This window comes from Nesoenas mayeri, assembly GCF_963082525.1.
Source record: "Nesoenas mayeri genome assembly, chromosome: 3".
NCBI lineage: Eukaryota > Metazoa > Chordata > Aves > Columbiformes > Columbidae > Nesoenas > Nesoenas mayeri.
This window is the reverse complement of record NC_137544.1, coordinates 73,510,596-73,533,965: the sequence shown is the minus strand read 5'-3', so window position 1 is coordinate 73,533,965 and position 23,370 is coordinate 73,510,596. Positions and strand designations below refer to the sequence as shown.

At 41.6% G+C, this 23,370-nt stretch overlaps 1 protein-coding gene across 2 annotated transcripts in view; it reads left to right on the top strand.

The window, feature by feature from the left end:
- Positions 1–14,182, top strand: part of RPS6KA2 (ribosomal protein S6 kinase A2) — a gene marked incomplete at both ends in the record, with an annotated part of 290,115 nt that extends 275,933 nt beyond the window's left edge. For both annotated transcript variants that reach the window (XM_080341014.1, XM_080341015.1), the window contains 7 exons: positions 2,113–2,202; positions 3,675–3,833; positions 4,971–5,132; positions 9,671–9,747; positions 12,239–12,356; positions 13,511–13,648; positions 14,057–14,182. In XM_080341014.1, coding sequence (XP_080197140.1) covers positions 2,113–2,202; positions 3,675–3,833; positions 4,971–5,132; positions 9,671–9,747; positions 12,239–12,356; positions 13,511–13,648; positions 14,057–14,182 — 870 coding nt within the window. The remainder of the gene's footprint in view (positions 1–2,112; positions 2,203–3,674; positions 3,834–4,970; positions 5,133–9,670; positions 9,748–12,238; positions 12,357–13,510; positions 13,649–14,056) is intronic.
- Between the last annotated feature and the right edge of the window lie 9,188 nt (positions 14,183–23,370).

The following is a 23,370-nucleotide window of genomic DNA, read 5'->3' as shown; positions in this document are numbered from 1 at the left end:
TGTTGTGATGCACACACCTCTGGGTGCAAAACAAGGCAGCAACCACCAGGGGAACCACCCTGACATGGCAGCTTTTGTCTTTGGAAAGTCTGGCATGGATTCAACAACACACCAAAACACTTTCTGAAGAGGAAGACCAAGAGAATCGAGTATCACCATGGAGCTGTGGGGAATATTTAAGAGGCTGCTGTGGCCATTGCAGCAGGTAAATAAAGAAACCTTGCAGACTGTATCTGGTCTGAACTGAAGAGAGATTTCGGCTAAAATTGCAGCATCTACCTCCTTTACTGCTTTATCAGTTGTGGGCCAAGTGTAAGTCACAGGCACACTGAAGAGGGACACCGTCAGAAAAAATCCTGTTCTGGTCTGTCCAACCGGATTACCCGGGGACCGAGACGGTTGACAGGTCCCTTCACAGATCTGTCAGTGATTTGTTGTGTGGTTTGGGTCAGCTTGTCCATTTAATCACTGTGTTACAGCCTATGCACACATTAAAGCAAAAAGCATGCACATCTAGAGGGACTGTCTTATGATCTATATTTATATAGTATATTATGAAATAGAAGTATTACGTAACATATACTGCTGTTGCTACTAAATCAGTAGCAGACTGCTACGGGTTATGTTACTTTGAGTTTTGTGTCAATAGCTGAGACTATTTTTGGTTTGCATTTTTTTAGGCTATATATATATATATTTATAGTCCTGCACTATTAATAGTTCCTTAAAATTTTCCACAGCTCTGGATATTTCCTTTCACAAGAAAATGCAACAGAAAAGGAATCTAGGATATATTGCTTGCTACAGTCCCATAGTGATAGTAGTACTTCACAAAGTGGTAGTAATACTTACTGCACTGAATACTACTGGTTTGTACTAGGCAGGCAGATCTTAACAGGTGCACATGTGTGGAACTCCATTAATGTGACAACAGCTGTATTAGCTTAGCCAAGGAAATTGGTAAGGGGAAATGGGTAGTAGAATTTTTTCCACTCACCTGTTTTTGAGGTGTTTCCTTTGTTTATTCAAATGTGGACAACAGCCATCTGCCTGTGTCAGCTCCATGTTGAACTTTCACGTGCTACACTGCTATTAATTCAGAATCAAATCACTGATACGCCTTCAAATGCATACCTCAACCATGGAAAACTACTGACAGTCATTATCATTGCAAATTCATGCCAGTCATTATGACTATGGAACCTCTAATGTATGTTCAAGTATGCACTATTATAACTGATGCATAAAATTCTAGACCTGTACTTAATGTATATCACCGTAATTAAGTCATAAAAAATGCACACAAAAGGAGCCAGGCATTCATCCTCATTAACAAAAGCGATTTTTGAAAATTTGCTTTCCTACAAACAGGAGTTTTAAATGTGTGCTCTATGATGGTCTCTAAGCAGCAGGTGTTATGTTTTTCTGAGACCTGCTGCTATAAAAGTAAAAAGTTTTCATGTATCACTCTACTCTCTAATAAGGCAAAGAATGCTGAATACAGGGAAGTGATACATAGAACAGATTTCTTTCTAGCTTAGGAATGGGCAGAGTTTGGTTACATGGCCAAATGCAAACTCTGGCTACTCTCTTGTTCGTTACAAGAGTACGGCCCAAAGAGCCAAGTGATTCTAAAAACTTCAACTCAGATGTCCCCTGACAGTAAACGTATATGCATTTTCATTTCTGACAACTCCCCCGATAAGTAATTTCTATTAATTAATCAGCAGATATACAAACATATGCCAGTACTACAAATGTAACCCTTTTTAATGTCAAAGAGGTAATTTTAAAACTCATTATTTTAAAACTCTCCAGTTTTTTGATTTCTATATGATACTTCTTATAGCTGCCATTATTTTCAGGCAAACAAAACTATAAGCATTAAAAAGAGGGCCTACCCCCTCAGAACCTAAACTAATTATTGTTCCATCTAGTTTTGGCATATAGTCAGCACAGCTCTCATTTGCACAGGGTTTGAGTTGTCATCTCCTATAATAATGATTAATAGAATAATTTTAAATATTAATTTGTTTAAACTGTAGAAATCGTTTTGTTTGTGCTTAGTGCTGCTAGCTGGTATCTTACTACACTGTGCTTCATTGATTCCAGATAATTGATAAGAGCAAGAGAGACCCCTCTGAAGAAATTGAGATCCTCTTGCGATATGGACAGCATCCAAACATCATTACTCTGAAAGATGTGAGTAGTCTTTGAGCACTTCAGCATTAAATGACTTTCACCTTATGGTTAGGCTCACCTACTCATCCATGTCTGGAAAACTCTTCAGTTGAAGGTCAGAGCCGAAGCCAGACCCATTGAAACCGAAGAAGAAAAGGTGATTTAACAGATTCCTGGGTAGCAGTTGGAAAGACTGGTCAGGTTATACATTCTCCAACTACTGTCTAACCAACTCTAAATAAAACCAGAGGCTCACAGTGCTGGAGAACAACAAAATGTGTTCGGTTTTGCAGCACTTTTTGGAAGTGAGATGTCCCTAGCTGGGTGTTTCAGAACAAGCTGCTGAGCACATGCAGTGGTGCTGCAGGACAGGGGATGATGCTCTTTCGCGAGCAGCAGCCTTCCCCATGCAGCCTGTGGTATCTGCTTTGTCGGGAGGAGGAGAGCTCGCAAAGTCACTGGCGTTTCCCTCAATAGTGTCTTAATGTCAGGGAATATTTACCTTCTACTCAAGCAGCCTGACAAGACATGAAGGTATCTTTCTTCAGCATTTCATATGAAGAATAGCCTTCACTATGCTTACATGCAGTAATGACCCTCAATCAGAGATGTTTTACTTATGCTGCCTGCAGTCTCACCTAGGATTGTCCACACTGTGACACATTCAGAGTTTACAGAACAAAACCCTGCTGGTGTCAGTGGCCAGTATGTTGTGGTTCAGGCCTTAGAGAAGTATATAAAAACTTCTAATAATGTGCCCTCAGGAAAGTCTCACCTAATTCCTAAATGTTAAAGAGTAAAATCTGTGCAAAAAAGGTTCTATATTCCTTTCCAAAAACATGTAGCATTCATGACTATAACACCACATATTATTGCAGTCCAGATAAAGATTATGACATGAAAATGGTTGTCTTCCAATTTAGACAAAAAATGTCTTTTACCCCTTGTAATTGATGTTGAAGGTAAATACATCTTGTGGCTGATGTCAACCATGTATTGACCGGAACTGCAAATATAAACTATATATTATTGGAAGCAGGTCTTGGCCGACAGTATAATACAGTTCATTTAGCTGATCACGAGTCACAGGGAAATATTGATATTTGAAATGGCAAATGTTACCCTGTAGAAGTGGAAAGAGAGAACGCTACTGAGAAGGAGGCTTGGGTGAGAGCCAGCAGACATTTTAGGCTGTGTGAAGTGGTGCTGCTTGTAGCAGCTTGGTCTGCTCTGCTGACATGATAGCAGATCAAGAAAGCTACATTTCTGAGTTGACAAATCAGCAAGTCGCTGCAGACATAAGAAAAAAAAGTAATGACTAAGTCATTTTGTCACCTTTTTTGTTTTCAAGCATAATAAGCAAATTTCCCACATACTAGCTGACATTTTCTTCTAGCAACATCTCACACAAGCAAACCGACACTGTGATTAAAGGACCAACCTTTACCAAGTGGATGGGTCCAAAACATATATTTATTCTATTACTCTTCCAGGTCTATGACGACGGGAAATATGTGTACTTAGTGATGGAGCTGATGCGGGGAGGCGAGCTCCTGGACCGCATTCTTCGACAGAAGTGTTTCTCGGAGCGGGAGGCCAGTGCTGTGCTATGCACCATCACCAGAACAGTGGACTACCTGCACTCTCAGGGCGTAAGCATTGCTTCCTTGGCTATCCACATCAACTTTCTTAAAATCTGACTTTTAGAAAAAACAAATAGCTGTGATTTTGCTTCTCTGAAATGTAAATGCATTTCCACCCCCCAAAAAAACCAAATTTTCTCCATATTTATGATTACATTTTGTTCATGAAATAGAGTCATAGGCTTTTTAGCCATTTCCCAAATGAACTGTAGTGTCTTGAAGTGGTGTTTTCATTCCCAGACTACACTGATTTTCAAGTTCATGTACCTTGTTGAGGTATTATTTGCTTACTTTTTATCACAGTCATTGTTGCAGTACCTGATCTTTTAAGAGAATTTCCAATAGTGTAGTTGAATCAGCAGACAGGTAGAAAATCAAGTGCTCAGCTTTCCATATGAAGTGGCAGTTTGAGCAGCTGATGGGAAAGACTTCTGACATGCTGTTAAAGAGATGGCTTTTAAAATCTAAGCTTTCTATATACAGCAGTTCGAAAATCTCTCTTTTTATGCTTTTTGGGTACAAGCAGTTTGGATGACTAGTCAAATATTTGCTGCTTTTTCTGTTTCATGGTTAAAACAAGTGCATTTTGTATTTGAGCTTTTATGTTTCCATGATAGTTTTTCAGTCTTGTTATAAAAAATAAAGGCTGTTTTCCCATGCAGCTACTTGAAGTAGCATGCCTACAGAGAGGATTTTTCTGAATACATTTTGAAATGAGGAAAAAAATAATCCCTCCCTTCAGGTGTGAGCCACTCACATGGACAGTCACAAGAAGACCCTTGCACACTTTCCTCCTTTCAGGTGAATATTTAGGGCCATCAGGTTCCAGGACACACTGACATCCAGGTATTTGTACAGCAACCCTCTCTGACCACCCTCAGGAAAAATGTCCCCTCTCAGAGCAGCGGCCTCCACCTTAATACACCAGCAGAGGATGTAAAACATGTTCTTTCTGATTTTAAGAGACTTTAACCTTTTTTTTTTTTTTTCTTCCCTTCATTTGCCCAAGGCAACTTTTCTCCAAAACTTGAATATTTTCAGCATGAGCTCTTGACCTACCTCAACCAGCAGACCAGAAATGGCAGCCAATGCTGGACGCTCCCTGACCTCCTCTCCTCACTTGTTACTCACTGCTTTCTCGTTAAGGTGGTGCACCGAGATCTCAAGCCTAGTAATATCCTCTACATGGATGAGTCAGGAAACCCAGACTCCATCAGGATCTGTGACTTTGGGTTTGCCAAGCAACTGAGAGCGGAGAACGGGCTGCTCATGACTCCCTGCTACACAGCCAACTTTGTCGCCCCTGAGGTAGGATTGCATTTCAAAGCTGTGAATAATGAGTGTGTCCTAGGAAGCAGTCCTCCCTCCCTCCCTCTCTCCCTTCTCCTCGCTGCCTTTACAAGAGGAGTACGTCACAAGCCAGGCTACCAGCACTTGCACAGCCTCTGTTACCATATCTTTCCTGTTCCTGGTCTTGTCAGGGCAGTTGTTTTTCTCCTGACAGAAGCCAGTGTCTGTCTTGGACTGACACACACAATGCTTTGGCTCGTTACCAGGATAAGTACTGTTTTTTTATCCAGCTGCTTCTGCTCAGACTGCTTCCCCTCTAGTGCACTGTGTCAGAATGGGATAAGACTTAAGAGGGAAATCTTAATGTCAGGAATAAGACTCAAAACAAAAATCCATCAATTAATTCCTTACCACCCTGGACTCAGTAGGAGCTTTATTGTTGACTTCACTGAGATAAAGAAACATGTATCCTATTGGGCTTTCCTTGTACCAATCCCCCCTGTTATGGGGGATGTGGGAAAAGGGCTGCTTTCCCATTTTCTACAGACAGGGAAATGGGTGAAGACCAAACAGCTTGCCCCAAGAGTGGGGAGAGGTGGCTCTGCATTGCTGGCAAGTGCTGTTCCTTTCATGCAGCCCCAGGGGACTGGGTTTATGTCCCACAGCTGTTGGAATGGTTTGGGCTGTTCGCTGTACTTGACCCATGAGATGTTCATAGCTGCTTACTTCCAATGAAGGAGAAAGAAATTAATTTCCTGGGTAACTGTCTATTTCTTGGAGTGGTGATTATCATCACTTTTGGTTTTTGCAATACACAACTTCAAATGTCTGTCTCTCCTTTTTACGGTCCTTATAAGAAAAATACAAAACTATTGCCTTTCAGTGCTTCATCTATACTGTCAAATACCACTGACTCTCAGTTGATATCATTCAGCAATCTTTTCTTCCCCATAACTGTCTTCCATTCAGCTTTCATCTGCATGGTATTCAACTGTGAAGAGAAAAACAGGATGATCTTTCTGTACAAGGTCCTTCCATGATACCAAAAGTTACAGAAAACACAGCCTTCCAGCATCAGAAGGAGAATTTGTTAAATTGCTGGGGCAGTATCAATTCAAAGCGGATTTTTTTCAGCAAAAAATCCTTCACTGTCGAGACAAATTGCTTTGTTATTTTGTTGCTGTTTGGTTGGGGTTTCATTTTAGAAACTGGAATGAGCTGTTTAAAATTTATCAAAATATGTGAAAAATGTTCTGTGGCACCACAGCAGTTCAATTTCTAAACCAAAAAAAATAATCATGCTTGCAAGATTCAAAGCACTCAGATTTTCTCCAAGATACGGTGCACTTAATATAGGTGTAACTATTTTTCATGATGGGCTATTTTGTATAGTGTCTGTAACCATAAACGTTGCCAGCCCAATGCAGTTTCAGATCAGACTGAAAGCAGAAACCACACTCCCAAGACGTTTGTGATAAGTAAGAAAGGTCCTGTTAATGCAGGAAATGTTGGAGATTAATAGAAACATTACCAGAACTGGCAGAGAGCTTACATAAAGCCTTAAGTGCTTTTACGTTTTGCCTGTGATATAATGCCACCCTGCAGCCTAGACCTGACTTTCACATTCCGTGCCTGAGCCCCGCTGCGACGTCTACCACCAGCTCAGGAAACTAAACAAGGCAGCAGAAAGTCACTTGAGCTGATGACTCGAGGGGACAGTGACAGAGAAAGGACGATACGTTTGCCCACTTGGATCTCCCTTTATTTTGGAAACATTTAATTCAGGGGTTAGATGAGAACTTGAGCAGGGATGAAGGCTGAGAGGAAGACGCAGGCTGCCACCTACAGCGAGCTACGCTGTGTGCAGCGAGAGAAGAGCCTGGCTGGGTCAGCGGGGAGAGCACAGCCTGCTGCTTCCCTGCTGATGTTGTAGGGCTCTTTGGGATAAAGTAAAAACATTTCATTCTGCAGTTTTCCTCCTAAATCCGTGAAGAACTGCTGTTTTGGCAGTTGGAATGATGAGATTTTTTTATTAGCTTTCATACCCATATGCATCCTTGCTTGAGTCACAACTGAGAAAAGCCTATATTCTCAACATTGTTAATCAAATAAATCAAAGCCTATAGAAATAATAGGGGGTTGGATAAATATGTGAGCCATGATCAGAATTGGATGAACCCAGGGGAAGTTTGTTCCTTATCACCACAATGCCCTGCCATGTGTGGGGCTCGTGCCTGTGTTTCAGATCACAGAATCACAGAATGGTTGTGGTTGGAAGGGACCTCTGGAAATTGCCTAGTCCAACCCACCTGCTAAAGCAGGTTCACCTAGATCAGCTTGCACAGGAACGTGTCCAGATGGGTCTGGAATGTCTCAAGAGAAGGAGACTCCACAGCCTATCTGGGCAGCCTGTTCCCTTTGGTACCCTCAATGTAAATAAGCTTTTATTCACATTCAGATGGAACCTCCTATGTTTCAGTCTGTCCCTGTTGCCTCTCATCTTGTTTTTGGGCACCACCAAATTCTCAAGGTTACCTAGACCCCTTCCATGGGTGGTACATTCTTCAGCATCCATTAAAGCAGGACACCACTGCATCTTTTGCAAAGCTCTTTTCCTGACTCATTAGTTTCTAAGACACATGCCTGTTACTGTTTGTGATGACATCTGTCCCCTAGATCAAACACCAATCTTTTTGACCAAGGTTTCCCCCACTCCATATCGTCACTTTAGCCACAGACCTGCTGGAGACACAAATAGCAGTGACACTAAGTGATAACTCTCACTAGATCGTGTTGTTATCTGAGGGGTGAAGTTGCTGTCCATAAACGGTAATTGCCAGTGAAACATTCCCTGGACACTGGCACAGAGTGAATGTCCCTGTTACTTACTAGCATTCTTGCAAACTGAATGACAGCACACAGCGACACCTGCCCATCGTTTTCTGCTCCACTAAATAATATCACCGCCCCATTTGCCTTGGACCTGATTGTCCTTGGTTATTGGAGAAAGACAGCAATGTCAATAAAAAATGTAACCGTTCAAAAAGCAGCAAGAACGGCCACACCAAGAGATAAATGTTGAGTATTCAGTCTCACAGATGAAGCAAGAAGCAACTGAGTTTGTCAAATAGCAAAGCAGGTTTTCCTATTAAAAACTAACATTGAGAGGGAATGAATGCAGGAACTAAAGAAAGAGAAACAATTAAAACAGCCAGAGAGTGTATATATGATGTGCAGGAGAGAAAGACATAAGCAGGATTTTACCAGCTTTGTCAACAAGAGGAAATGTGGCTTTTTCTTCACTTGTGTTTTTTCCAGGTAGCAAATGTTCGCTCAGCAGCACATCTGGCAGATGGTTGCTTTACCACTCATCATTTGTAAAATCTGTTGAGGCAACATTTTCTGAAACTGTTTTTTCCTAGCAGTGCTTGATCTTTTCTGTGTCAAACTTCAGATAGCTGGAGTCACTCCCAGGTAATAAGGCTGCAGGTCAGGGAAAAACTTACTGAATATGTACATTCCTTTTTTATGTGCTTTGCAAAAAATTAATGTATCTGCTGATCCATCAGAAGGGAACAAAACTCTCCTTGTGTGTCAGAACTGAATAAACAGAAGGGTAGTTTGCTTTTATGAGCAAGTGAGAGATTTGAAGGTGGTCCTTGAGCCTTTCTGAGCAAACAGAAACAAAGTTTTTCCCCTAATCTCAGCAATGCTACCTCAGTTGGTGACTTCACTTTCACTTGGACCTTCACTGACTCAAATAGGCATTTCTTCTGGTACACTTTATCATAAGTGAAATCCAGATTTTATCCTTACTGCTATAACTCGCCATCCTGTACCAACATTGAACATACACGTCAGATCTTTCCTGAATACCATGGGTCTTGTTTTCCCCACAGGGAAAAGAGATCAAGTTTTAGTCTATTATATGCTAAGTCCAGCCTAAATGTGGCACCTTTTCTTAATACATAAGTAAGATAAGAATAAGCTTTTTACCTTTCTTTGCAGTTCTCATGTTTCTTTACTAGTCTAACATAAGATATGCATTAGTGTGCATCCATTTGTTGTATCAAATCCAAACTGATCTCAGACACTCTTACCGCTGTCACTCAGCTCTACGCTTATTGCATCCACAGCGCCCTTGGTAACCTTTATGTTAGGAGGATATGTTTCAAAGTATTAACTAGCTTTTTTTAAGAAAGATTTTTAAATGCTAAGATAAGCAGAGGAGATTGTTCTACTATGCTATGTTTTAGAAAGTCAGAGAGCTTCCCAGAGCCTCCAACAAACTGCACATATCTCTGTCACTGTGGAGGTGACACCCCTGCTGGGCTTGAACACTAACCAGCTCATTCCAGCCTGGGCCTTCACCTCACTCCATCCACTACTGAACATTTTGCTTCTGAAGCAGCCACCTGTTCAAACCAGATGTGCTGTTAATCCATGGAAATGTCAGCAGATAGAAGCACTAACCAGTGTTTTTTGAAGATCAGAAGCTAAAAATTGAGGAATACAGATTAACTTTTTTTTTTGGTCTCTTTCTTTCCTTCACATAGGTCCTTAAACGCCAAGGTTACGATGCAGCCTGTGACATCTGGAGCTTGGGGATCCTCCTGTACACCATGCTGGCAGGGTGAGTGCAGAGGCTTTTGGAGAGCAGCGGTCCCCAGTGGGCTCAGCACTTCAGCGCTGATTGAGCCAGAAAGGAGTCGCAGACAGAGACAGCAAACTGTCCGGCCTCCTTTGAGAAATGCACTCAGTTGTATGAGGCAAGAAAATAGATGCCAAGACCTAGAATTAGAACGTGTTTTTCCAGAATGCATAAGTATCTTCAACATTGTGCAGGTTGTTTACATTTTTAACAGCCTGTGTCCATAAGCATGCACTGAGACCTCAACTCCTAAAAGGCTCGCTCACCACTTAAACAGCATGGAAGTTTTACACTAGGAGAGAAACGTAGCAGTATGAAGAGTCATAGCACGTTCACCTTATCCATAAGAGGATCTTCATTCATTTCTAATACATGTATTCTCTTTAGCTTCATTCTTCTTCTACTGTTGTTATCAAGGTATCTGATCACCTTCAAAGGCTAAAAAAAAAAAAAGAATAAAACACAGTTTTCAGATGCTATTTGAAAAATATGCTGAAGAAAGGACAGAAAGTATAATAAATTAACAAAGCAGCAAGAACAGCAACAGGAAGCAGGACCTTTTGGGGGTTACTTGGCAAAAATACCCCTAACAACCTATTGACCAAAGTGAAATGTGGACACAAGACCCAGAAAAAAAGACAGATTGAAATAAGCAGTAAAGGACAGGAATAAAATATTTTGAGGTGAACGGGAAACACAGTGTGTAAACCCAATTTGGAGTTATCAGGCCCCTGAGTTTCATTTCTCAGGGTACAGTATATGCACATTTATTGTACCTAAGTTCAGCTTGAAACTTTTCAGTGACCTCTCATAACTCTTTATTCTGCTTCATTATCATTCAGCTGTGGCAAGAAGTTTGGATTCATTCCTACATTTATACAGAAAACAAAGAGTTGGACCCTACCTTTTGTGTCTCTTGCCTTTTGGATTGTAGAAAAGGTGCCAGGAGTTTCTATTCCATCTATTTTGTTCCTGAGTACAATTGCGTTCAACATGAGCTGAAATATATTGTGACTTTCAAGGGCAGTTTTCCAGGCTGCTAGGATCTCTAAAAATCTGTTTCTCTTTGGCTAATGCCACAGATTTGCAGTGATACACAGCCAGAATCAGTACAATAAAAACCAACACATTACTCACAATCCCATTTGTTTAGCTGCTTATATTTACAATGCTTCTTTCTTAAATGTGGAAAAAGATATATTTGAATCTGAAATACATATTGCACAGCTTAGTGGATGTTAAATTTGCCAACAGGTGCTATTAACTTGTATCTCACTTTTTTTCTGCACTTGCGAGAGAAAATAAGAGTAATGCAAACAGTTGAGAAGTGCTGACTTTTTAGGTGCCATCACTGCATTTAGGAATGGTCTTGTTTTTTTCTCATAAGAGGAGAGTTAGTATGAACTGATCAGTATTTGCAACCAGGATTTTATTCTCCTTCAATCATTCCTGTGAGCAGAGAGGCCCCAGACACTCAGGACTAGAGCACAATCCTGAGATCCTATTCATGCAAGTAGTGACAGAATTTGGAGCTTTAGCCAGTCATTAACTCTTAGTGTATCCCTCTTTCTAGCTATAGATTGCAATAATATTATGTATATTTTTGGGCTTAACTTCTGTGAAATCTGACATGTTTTTGAAAATTAGAAAATACAGTGTGAAGAATTGAATGTGCTATTAGAAACCAGGTGGGATAGGAAGCTGTGGCCAAGTCAACTGTCTAGTGATCTAAAAACCACCCTGGCAAGCTTTCAGAAGAGAAAAGACAGATGGAAGGAAAAGAATAAAAATCCCAGATACCCCCTTCTTCTAAACCTACACAGCTGTTCAAGATTACAGAGCAGAATTTGGCCGGGTAGATTTTAGTTAGCTTCAAAAATCTTGTCACTTGGCATTTTATGAAGACAAAAAGTATGTCCTCTGCATGTGACACTAATTTTGTAAAGCTGGGTGCGTGTTACTAGTAATTTCTAGCTGACTAGATCAGGAAGTAACCTGTTGCAAATCATTTATTTTGCCCAACAGACTTGCACATTACGGTTAAGAAAGCATTGCAAAATAGGTTATAAACAGTTCTTTTTTTTCTTTTCTCCTTCAGTTCCTAATTTTCCTCCTTTATTATTTCAATCCTTTCTTGGCATTATCAAGGTATTACTATTGGCAATAAAGCAGAGGTAAAATAATTAAAGAGGTAAAAACCTGTCAATTTTTTTAAAATAATATCTTTTTCCTGGAAAAAGAACAGAACAAAATTTAAAAAAAAAAAAAAAAAGGTAAGGAATCAGTCTTTTCCTCTGCTGAACAACTTAATGTGAGGAACCACCAGACTGTAAAGTTTGAGTGAAAATGAAGCAGCGATGTCTGTGGTTCAATCTGGAACCAAACCCCTGTTGTAGTTGGTGGCAGTTAGCAATAGATCCTAGAAACATATAGTTGCAAATTACACTGTATTTTTTTCTCTTTCTTTAAATAGGTTCACTCCTTTTGCAAATGGACCAGATGACACCCCGGAGGAGATTCTAGCCAGGATTGGCAGTGGCAAATATGCACTTACAGGAGGAAACTGGGATTCAGTATCTGATACTGCAAAGGTCAGTGAATGCTTTCTCAGACTTTTTCTTGTTCTCTGAAATGAGCTTGCAGTCCACAGTTGTAACAAACTTAAGAGGGAGATAGTCAGAAGGATTATTTCTCAGTTCCTTATGAAGTAAAAGCTTGCTTCTTTATGTTTCTACCACTCTGCACAAAATAGTGTGTTAGGAATTTCGGTAATTTATTTCATTAATCTAGGGCATAATATAGCACCATCAATTGTGAATCCTCCTAGCACTAAAATACCACAGAACTTTTTTGGTGTAACAGAACTTTTAAAAGAAGTGTGGCGTAGTCAGTGCCATAAATTCATGGTCTATATGCGAATCACCTTTCTGCTCTTTAGAGTAAAACAGGAGCAGGCAGTTTACAAACTAGCATTTTTAACTCCTGTACAGTTCACATTTTAGGCTGCCAATCTACCATAAAGCATGGAAACCCTAGGAGATAAAATTTAACTAGTGCTGAGACTTTTGGGCATGCAGCTGTGCCCTGGTCTATGAGACAGGTAGGCAGGCAGGAAAGCTGGCAAGCTTCCAGTTGCCTGGCATTAAGCAGAAACTTGGACAGGATTTAGAGATTCTTGCAAGATATTTCAGTTTTAGCAACTGGTACTATGCAATGGAAGAACATTGATATATCCCACCACAAAACTGCAAGCAATCCTGGTAACATATTCATCTTGCCACCAACACCTATGAACCTCACAATGAATTTTTTATCAGATGTTCAGTTTTGAAATTAAAACATTCAGACATGGTAGAACGGATCTCATTGAATTTTAATCAATGTTAGATCTCTCTTCTAAGCTTCTCTTGTAAGCATGCTTTGGAGTCAGTGAGGAAATGCCTCCAGATGGCATCCTCCCTAGGTGGAGTTTATCACCCCTACAAGGTCACCAGAATTAACACTCAATAAACTGGATACTCTCCATGTTATCATTTGACTGGATTATCAGATGAGAGTTGAACATTACACTTGAAAATTTTGAAGATCAGACTTTACACTTTAACAATATGACACATATCTAAAGCGCATCTTCCTCTTCCTTGGACATGCTGGTGATGACACCGCCACCAGGAAGACCTTAGCAAAGCCCATACTACTGTTAATTACTTTTTTTCTTTTACTGTTTTCTTTCTTTTAAACCCAGGACATTGTGTCAAAGATGCTTCATGTAGACCCTCATCAGCGCCTCACAGCAGTCCAAGTCCTAAGACATCCATGGATAGTGAACAGGGAGTATCTGTCTCAAAACCAACTCATCAGACAGGACGTTCACCTGGTGAAGGTACATCCTACCCCCTCATCTCTTCCTTCCTTGCAGAATAAGCTGTCATTTGTGTGAATATTCTGGAAAGTGATGGAGGAGAAAGTGGTTTGCCACGGAGGCCAAATCTAACATGCCACTGTATTAACAGTAGAGATTTTTGACCTGTTACCTGCTCAATATATTTAACTTCCATCTGTATTGTAATGGCTTGGTGTGCACATACGGCTACCCACTGCTTTGAATCAGGAACACTCCAGCTGCCTGCCAGCCTAAACATTGTTATCATTTCCTGGAAATCATCCATATACATCCATTTTTTCAGAGGACTGAATAATGAAAGGGAAAAGCATCAAAGAACTGAATTTCAGCCCAGCACTTCCTTTTTCTGAGAAAAATAATTATCTTTACTCTTTCTCCATTTTACAGGGTGCAATGGCAGCCACTTACTTTGCTTTAAACCGAGCACCTCAGGCACCAAGGCTGGAGCCTGTATTGTCCTCCAATCTGGCTCAGCGGCGAGGCATGAAGAGACTTACCTCTACCAGGTTGTAGCAGCACTCCCAAAAAGCCTCTTTGAAAACCCATAGTTTATTATTTGAGAGATTCATCTTTACTTGGCTAGCAGAACTTTTTTGGACCACTGCACATGGAATTGTCAGAACTAGCAAAAGCCCAGCATAAGGCAAAGTTCTTCTTTGCTCCATCATTTCTTTCACATTCCAGCCAGGGTCCTGAGTTTAACAACTTCACAAATATGTGCCAATTTTGCCAGTAGCCCCATTTCCTTACTGAGATAAAGCCAAATAAAGTAGGTGCGCTCCATCCTCCCCACCCTAGGAAATACTATTTTTGAGTCCTTAAGATGTTCCATGGGAACACTGTTTCATTTTGTTTCTCAAGAAAAGCACTTTTTGCTACGAAGAACTCAGTCAGGTTTGAATGTTTTCAGCTGTTCCAGGATGTGTCATGATTAAGCGGCTCGGCTGATAACCAGTAAACACCTACTGATCTCCACTCACCCCAGGAAGAGTGAAGGCTGCAGAGACAAATGAATGATACCTTACTTGAAGCATGTGCTATACAACATGAAGGAGAGATTGCTGCTGGTGGTAGAAATACCTTCTGATTTCAAGAATTCTTTTGCACTTTGCCCCTGCCCTCTCTGAAATGAAGTCCGCACCACTCAAGGAGTGTGTGTCACCAGCCCTGACTTACTTGGAGGTCTCCAAGAGCAGAAAAGCTCTGAGAAACTCGGTGCTTTAAGGAGATTATTGGGTCTTATGAGACTGGGAAAGCATTTACATAAAACAGTGTGAGTAGGAGCCTGTGGACCAGGGGAAAAAGAGGTGTCTGGTCTTGGCCAGCAACCAGGAGGTCTCGGAAGACGAGGTGAGGGGGCTGGAGAGCCAAGCAACAGCAGGGAATGGCGTGGGCAACTTTGAGGACAGTAAGAAAAAAGACCCCTGGCAGCATGGTGGAGAGTACTGCTGAAGGGAATCAGTGTGCACATGCTTAGGGGGCAAACTGGGACTCTCTTCAGAAGCGAGGGACAGTCCCTTTTTGGTGGCTGGTACAGAACAGGGTGGGTGGGCGACTGGGCAGCTGAGGGCTGGGTGGGTCAGTGCAGCTGTCCCTCCACATCGTCACCAAATCTGCTCATGGAGCCCGGCTCTGTTGGGCCAGAGTGCCACCCTGGAGCAAGCCAGGCCACTCCAGTCATCGCTCCCTACCCTTCCCTGGCTGCTCACCCCAATCTGCCTCAGTTACCGATGTCTCATGTCCCTGCCTGGCTGTTCCGCTCTAGCAGAGCTAAACTCCCTGTGCCACGTGTGTACGGAGAGTACCCACTTCTGAAGAGTCCAGCTAACTCTGTTACAAGCTTTAATAATAATAAATTATCAGGAGAAATGGGAGGATGCTCTGCTTTTATATTTATATAAATATGTACATGTGTATTTATATACTTATAAAACAAAAGTTCTGTACCCTAATACCTGGATTTTCCTGGTTCAGGGATATAAAACTTTGTTGAAATGGTCTCAGCAAAATGGACCTTTTTTCTTATTCCCTGATCTCAAAAAAATGAGCAAGGTTTGTGGTGTCGGATGTGAACTATTTTTTTATTCTTTTTCTTACCCATCTTGTCTTATGGTGGTCAAAAGCTGATCAGGATTCTTCTTTGTACTGCTTTTATTAATTTTTCCAAGTAAGTTTTGTCACCTCACATGCTTTGTGGGAAAAGCTAATGTGCTATGTTGGCTTTTTTTCTGTTGTGATGGGGAAAAAAAAAAAAGGCAAAATATGAACATGGAGCTTCATATGCTAGAGATGGTAATTTTTCTTTGCTGGGTAGTATGTGCATCTCAGTGCTGAACTGGAATTACGAGATCATTGCCTCAGAGTGTCCGAGGGAACAAGGAATTGTATTTGCTGTAGCAATATGCTTCCTAAAACTAGCTTTGTTCCAATGTTGACTGAAATCTGTTTGTTTGCATTAGCCTATTTTTAAATTTAAATTTATTCTTAATAATTTAAAGCTATATTTAATGTTCAGGTTTATGTGCTGTGCACAGAGGAGTGCTGCAAAGCAGCTCTCCTTGAAGCCCTTCTCTTTTCTAGAATAAACAATGCTGTGAAACTTCACACTGTGGCTGAGTTGGCTGAGACTGGTGTGTGCAAACACGCAGGTGTGTGTGTGTGTCTATGGTTATACATGCAGCAGTCCTTATTCTTTCTACCGGCTAAGCTGTGCTCAGTGTCAGCTTTTTGCTGCCTTTACACTTTTCCTCTTGTTAGAAGTCAAGTCTCTTACATTTCTGTTAGCGGCACGCTGCGAGGCGAGTCCACAGGCAGGGGATATCCTGGCTGATGCAGAAAAGCCCTGGCCAGGCCTTTATTACCCGGAGGTGACCTCTATCCTGGAAGAAGGCACGGTGAGTGCAAGGATACTGAATGGGGGGGCTGGGTTTTCTGGGGTGCCAGCTGATTTATGCTGTTTCAACAAAATATATTTCTGATGGTTGGTGTAGATGTATTGTATGCAGGCAGAGTGTTGTAAAGATTATGTACAGGTTTTTTCGCGCCCTGAGATTTCCTAGTCATGTTTCATTGCTCTATTTGCAATCCCTGCACAGCCATTGGAATGTCTAATTCCGTCTTGATACACTTGGTCTTAATTCTTTGAGCATTTCTTTCACCTGAACATTGTTGTAGGCCAAGCTTACAGGATGTTGCTCTACCCAAAGTTTAATGGTTTGAATCTCTTCCTGACATAGTTCTTTCTAACTACCAGCTATCACCCTATTAACCATACAAAGTTTGGACCACATACATAATGATACATGTTGATGTTCATTAATTACTTTATAAGCCTATAAATTATACATAATGGGGTTTGCTTATTAAGATTTTGTTGCTGGTGCATCCAGATGTATGCATGTGTGTGTATATGTAAATACATACACAAAAAATGTGCTGTCCCAGCTTGTCCGAATGAGAACAGAAGTTTAGTCAGTGCTTGAGATGACAGAAGAGTTTTGTCTGTTGCATTGTTGAAAATCTGTCGTTGAAAACAGTAGCAGTTACTCTGCTGGGTGGCTGTGCCCACCCATGGAAGAAGCTGTCCTGTCTCGTGTCCACCTTTCCTAGCTGTGCATCCTCATGCACCCCAAGGCAGATCAGCCCCCCTCTCCCCAGACTTGCCATGGGAGGTGCTCTTGTGAGGGTTTTCTGACCTGTTTCAGTCAAGCTGAACCAAATTAAACCATTTCCACTGTCAGTCTTGCTGATCCAGCTTACTTGGACTGAAATACAAGAGCCTCCATCAGCAAATCCAAGGGACACATCCTGGCAGAGGGGAGGAATGCGCCATTGGCACTTGTTATTTCAGACTGATTGCACACACTGCTTCCCCTAGACCAGCAGGATCCATGTGAAGATGCACGGCTGTGGCCTAATTACTGCTACAGCTGCTCTTAAACCAGCATCTCCTTTCCAGACTCCTTGCTACAGTATAGCTCAGCAATAAGCATTTATTCTTTCTAGATGAAAACTGGACTGAAAAAGGCTTAGCCTCTCTCTTTCTCTCTTTTTAATCTTAAGGGACTTCTACTAAATGTCATGCTTTACTCCTGAAAGTCTAAAAATCACTTTGAATTAGATCATACCATCTTGCAGCTTATTAGTCTGCAAAGTGACCTAGTGCCTTAGGCTATTACAAATAGTATAGTTACATTTCTGAACCATCAAGGTGCACAAAGCTATGACCATCCAAAGCACACTTAAGTGCATCTGTCACTTACATAGTCAGCTCATCTGGAGAATCACTTCAAAAGCTGTCATTCAGTTCAGCAAGATCGGAGTCTGCACAGTAGGCAGGAGGCATCTCCCCACACTTCACAGATCTGGACCCCATCTCTGTAGCTCAAGGATTTTGAAGAAGCAAAAACGGCCCTGATGAAGAATATCATGGGAAGAATTACCCCAGTTCCTACACAGCACCACAGCTTGTGTATATAGTAAAGGTGTGGGAGATGTTGCTCAGAGGGAGAGCTGACCCCAGCCCACAGTCCCCCATTATTTTTTATTCTTCCACATCTGTTTGATTTTTCTAAGCAAGTTTTAACAGCAGGTAGCATTTGTAAAGCCTTGCTTTTTCAGCAAACCACAAGTGACCCTCACAAACACTTTGTAATTAATCTCCACATCTCAAAAAAAAAGTCTATCTGACAATAGATTCTGGTTTGCTTCTCCAGCAAATCACCTGCAGCAGCTCCCTGAGGTGGCCTCAGGTACCGGGGATAACCCAAACACAGAGAATGGGGAGAAGCACGTCTTGAGTAACATGACATTACATTGTGAAGTGATATTGTGTGCCACACTCTTACAAAGTACAAATTGTGTGTACTGGGACTCTTTTCAGACAGATTTATGGTTGAATTGGTTTGGGGCTGAGTTTGAAAAAGATAATGAATCTGTTGGCTCACAGGGTAGATCAGACTCTATTAGAAATCAGCATGCAGATCTTTAAGTGACAGGCTGGTTTTGTCTGTGTAGTGTAATGCTCTCTCCAACAACTTGTACCCGGCTTTGGTACATCCAAATATATCTGAACCTTGGCTCAGTATAGCAATTGCTGTGTGTCTATATATGAAGTATGCCAGGGCTTCTATCACTGCCTGAGGCAGGAGTGCCACAGAGATTTCTTACGCCACCAGTCCACAGAGCTTATGCCAGAATATGCAAGTGCTGGTGCTAATAAAGGCAGGCACTCACTTTCTCTTGACCTCAGATGCTCATCTGTCCTTTTGCACCTCCCTTATCCAGGTCACATGGGGCAAAGCAAATGTTTGTGCATCAGAACAAGTGGCTGCGGACAGCAGGAAGGCAACAGCATCTTTTTTGCCAGCAATGCTGTCAACACATTGGTGTGGCTACAACTTCATTGTCACCTCTGTCCTTCTGTCTCTGAGTTATGCTGAGCTGAGCCCAGATGTGGCTCAGAGTCAGGATGATAAATGATGGGATGCTTGTACAGCAGCAGGTTACCAGTGCCAAGCTGTGCACACACAGGGGAAGAACAAGTCCAGGCTTCTGAAAATTTGCCACAAGTTCATATAAACTCCCTGTAACTAGAAGGTATAGGGGCACAGATTACATGCCATGGGGACATAATATTGACTCTGCATATTTTTGTCACCATTGAGTTTATAAGGAGAATAGAAAAAATCTTGGGGTTTGTTTTTAAATCACCAGATTTACAGAGGAAATTCCTAATTCTGTGGAGTGCTACAGCTTTCTAGATCTCTAGTAGGAGTACGGCAGACAAACATGGAAGATAAACTGGATTACCATAGCAGAAAACGAGGCAACTTAGTTTTCACTGGAAAATTATTTTCAATCAGGTGTTTTGAAGCTCTGTGTTAAGACACGTGTAGCAAAAATGCCAAAGCAAATATTTAGAAGCAAGGTTATCTTGTTGAACATCTACAGATGGCGCCTTTAAACTAGAGCCACGTGAGCTCCAGTGTCACATATCTGAATCCCAAAAGACAGGCACACAGCACAAGTGGGCAAACCATCTCACCTTACATTAAAATTAAAGGCCTAAAATAATGTCAATAAGGTTACTTAATAGTTCATTAAAAAAAAAGAAAAAAAAGTGCAAGCCCATTTTCGTTTCATCTTTTGAAGTATACATCATAATCCCTTAGAAGTGTGTTATTACCTCCTAGCTGACCCTGCTCCTAAAACCCTGTATTGCCCCAAGACATCACGGCTAAGCTGCTTCTGGTACCTGGGTTCTTCTGTGAGCACAGTCCCACACCCCCCGTTCCCTGTCTCCCACAACAGACGCAAGCAACAATTGCGCATCCTCTCGTATTCTGAAAGTTAGCAAAAATTTGAGTGTTTAAACTCAGAAGATAAAGTGAAGTTAAAAGCAAAGTTCTCACTGCATACAGAACTAAAATGCTCAGTTTTTAGTTGAAGGGTGGATAGAAGCCCGTGCAGAACAAGGATGTTACAGAGCAAATAAAGTCCATTTGTAAGTGTTTTGAGCCTAAATGTTGCATTTCCGTGTGCAGCTAGGTGACAACACATGCGCATCGGCCAGCTAACCAGGAACCTGAGCCTGCATGTCAGTACAGACTTGCACATGGACATGTTTTGCAGCCCAACGTTTAGAGTCTAAATTTAAGATTTTAGCCATTTGAATCAGCCTGTGTTGTGTAAACCATGATGTTCAGTGTTGAACTGTACAACCACTACTGCTTCCTTTGGTATATGTAGTTACGGAGTAAATTTGTGCTCCGTTATGGCTCCTAAATGGATGTTATGGCCATAGTTTCAGAGACGTCATAGCCTGTAAGGAAAATAAGGAGAATGCATGCCCTCTTTAATAAATGCAAATTTTGAAATGAGAGTCTGAAAATAAGCATTTTGAAGTTCAGAAAATTAAAACCAGTTGCTAAAAGATTGTTTCTGATCTGCTACTGAGAACCAAATCTTGCCTGCCTCACCTATATACTGGTTCCTTAAGCCGTGTGCACTTTCAGTGAAATGAGAGCAACAGCTCAGAGCAGGGTCCTCTTTCTAGTGGCAGTAGTGGAGTCTGACCATTAGGTGTGATGACGTGTGCAAGGGGTTTACTTGGGTAATATTAAATGAATTTGACAAAACATGAACCATGATCTAGCACTTTGTTTACAGGCTCCATATTCATGTTTACAAACGATGACTTCAGAGGCTCACGCTTTTTACATTTTCTGTATGAAAAGGGCAGCCAGTGTACAGATATTTATTATGTTTACCAGCGTTTCTGAATAGATTTTTTTTATAGTACATGGTTTTATGAAGTGTAATATTTTTATAGCAGAATGATGATCTTTGGACTTTCTATATTGTTATCTACAATTGTTTGCAAATAAGCTCTTTGCTCCCTTTTTTCTGTGCACTGTATTCAGTGTTGCTGCTAGTGTTGCTGGCTTCAGCTGCTGCCACCCCGCCGTGACGTGGGCTGATGGTATTGTGAAACTGTTCAAACTAACTTCAAAGAGCTGTGATTGTGCTGAAGGGCTGGCTGCCTGCGGGGTCCCTCCCCACAGAAGGGATGGGGAGCTGTAACTCTGCCAGGGCAAGAGTTTACTGTGGATAGCCCCCAAAGAAAATCCTCAGTGCTCACTTTTGTCTGTACTCCACCATTTTGGCTTGGCATGCCCATCCTTTCCTTTCTTTATACAGAAATAAAAAAAAAATAAAAAAAGGATACTGCTTGTTTTTGCATAATTCCTTTCTAGTCACCAAGCACTGGCCATGTTTGAATGCCGTGTGTTGGTCGCAGTAAAAGCACACAGTTACCGTTTCAAATTATACCTGGAGCTGTTACCTCTCTGCAGCCTGAATACCCAGACCTCTGGTTTGAGAAGCAACAAGTAAACCTTTAAATCCCCATAGATGAGACAAGCTCACTGACCAGACAAATTCAGGATTTCACTGTCAGACAAACAAGCACTTTCACACAAGCTGCCTGGCATAGACTTCCCTTGCTCCTTAGAGATCTTCCGAGGTGCAGTTCTCCTGGAAACTGCTGGTTGCTGGCAAACAACCTGCAGAGCCTTCTCTGCTTCTTCAACTGGCCAGTGACCACAAAAGCAAAACCAACATCTCCTACTTTGAAGGATTGTTTCTGCTTTCCTGTTGTTACCACGTCTGAGCCTGTGCACCATTACACCGGCATTCACATCTGTGGATTTTCATCAGCCCCGGCAGCATCGCAAAGATGGTGAGTCCAGCTCAGCCTTCCCGCAGGAACAGCATGTGGTACCAGATATGGAAAAACTGCACGTGATTCAGGTCCAAGCGAGCATAATCAAGCAAACTTGGACTTCAGATACACTACTCATAGGATTTCTGGTCTGACCATAGGTAGTCTCATGCCTCTGTTCTTCCTGCCAGCTGCTCCTGTTCTTCTCCTACTCCTGTCCTTCATTTATTTTCTCTGTCCCTAAAAGAAATGACCCTTCCTGCTCCTTTAGTTTTCATAGGTTTTCATCAATAGGACACACGTATGTCCCTCTCCATCCTCTTCCTCTGCATCCCAGTACCTACCACAAATTATTCCTCCTTTTCCTTACCAAGCTCCTTTCCCACATGTCCATCTCATGTTTTTTATAGCCTCCTCTGGCAGGCAGGACAATGACTTCTGTACACGTCTTTATAGGTCCAGTGGTTAAAAAAGGAGGCTTTTCTGAAGAATCTTACTCATACACAAGAAAATCCAAATGGGAAAACTGGGGGAAGGGGCAGGCAACAAAACAAAACCAAACCACAAAACAAAAGCAAATAAACAAACAAAACCCCAAAACAAGCAAACACAGGCTTGCTTTTCCCTCTCTTTCTGTTCCTTCTTTTACATGACTATGATGAGGAATGAGCCAAGTTCAGCCACTGTTGGACATACATAACTTTGCAGAGGATCTGGTCATGAAGCCCTGTGGCACACCAGGTCCTGGGCAGGCAGATGTGAGTCTTTCCCTCCAACTCCAGAAAAACAATAAACGAGATGTCTAAGAGGAAGGTTTTCCAGAATATGTTCAAGTGCCTGATAGAAGACACAGCCCTTTTAGGAAATATGCATCAGCAACCATCTTAAATCTCTGCACTTACTGATAAGTAACCAGGTTTTTTTTTCACTGGATGGAGAAAAATGCATTTGTAAAACCACTCCTCTCCCTCTTGTAATTCTGCTCTTTAGTTAATATTAATTTCTTTCTTATTTCTTATTTCTTTATCCCATCCCAGTTTACCTTTGGCTTCTTCATCCCCTTTTTGCATACCATGTGTACCATGAGAATTGTCCCTGAGACTCAGAAAGTCTTACATGCCTGAACAGCATCTTTTTCAAGGGCAGCCAAACTGCTGGCTGGGCACCTCAGGCACTACAGCAAGGCAAATAATAGGCAGGAACAACAATGGCTAATGTCTGAAGCTCATAAGAAGCAGAGATTTTGCATTAAAATCTATGAAGAAGAGCTGAAGACAAGGATTTTGGGCTATGCCCAGCTATTCACGTTAAGTATAGATAACTTTGCAGCGCACTGGCTGCTAAAGATGCTGTGCTCCCACTATCTGGATGCAAGATGGAAGAAGGGCATCTCTGTCCATTCATCTAGATGGACTGGAGAGCTATTTGTGGTGCTTTCACTGTTTTCTAAACAACCAAAGCTGGCCTGAGCTCAATT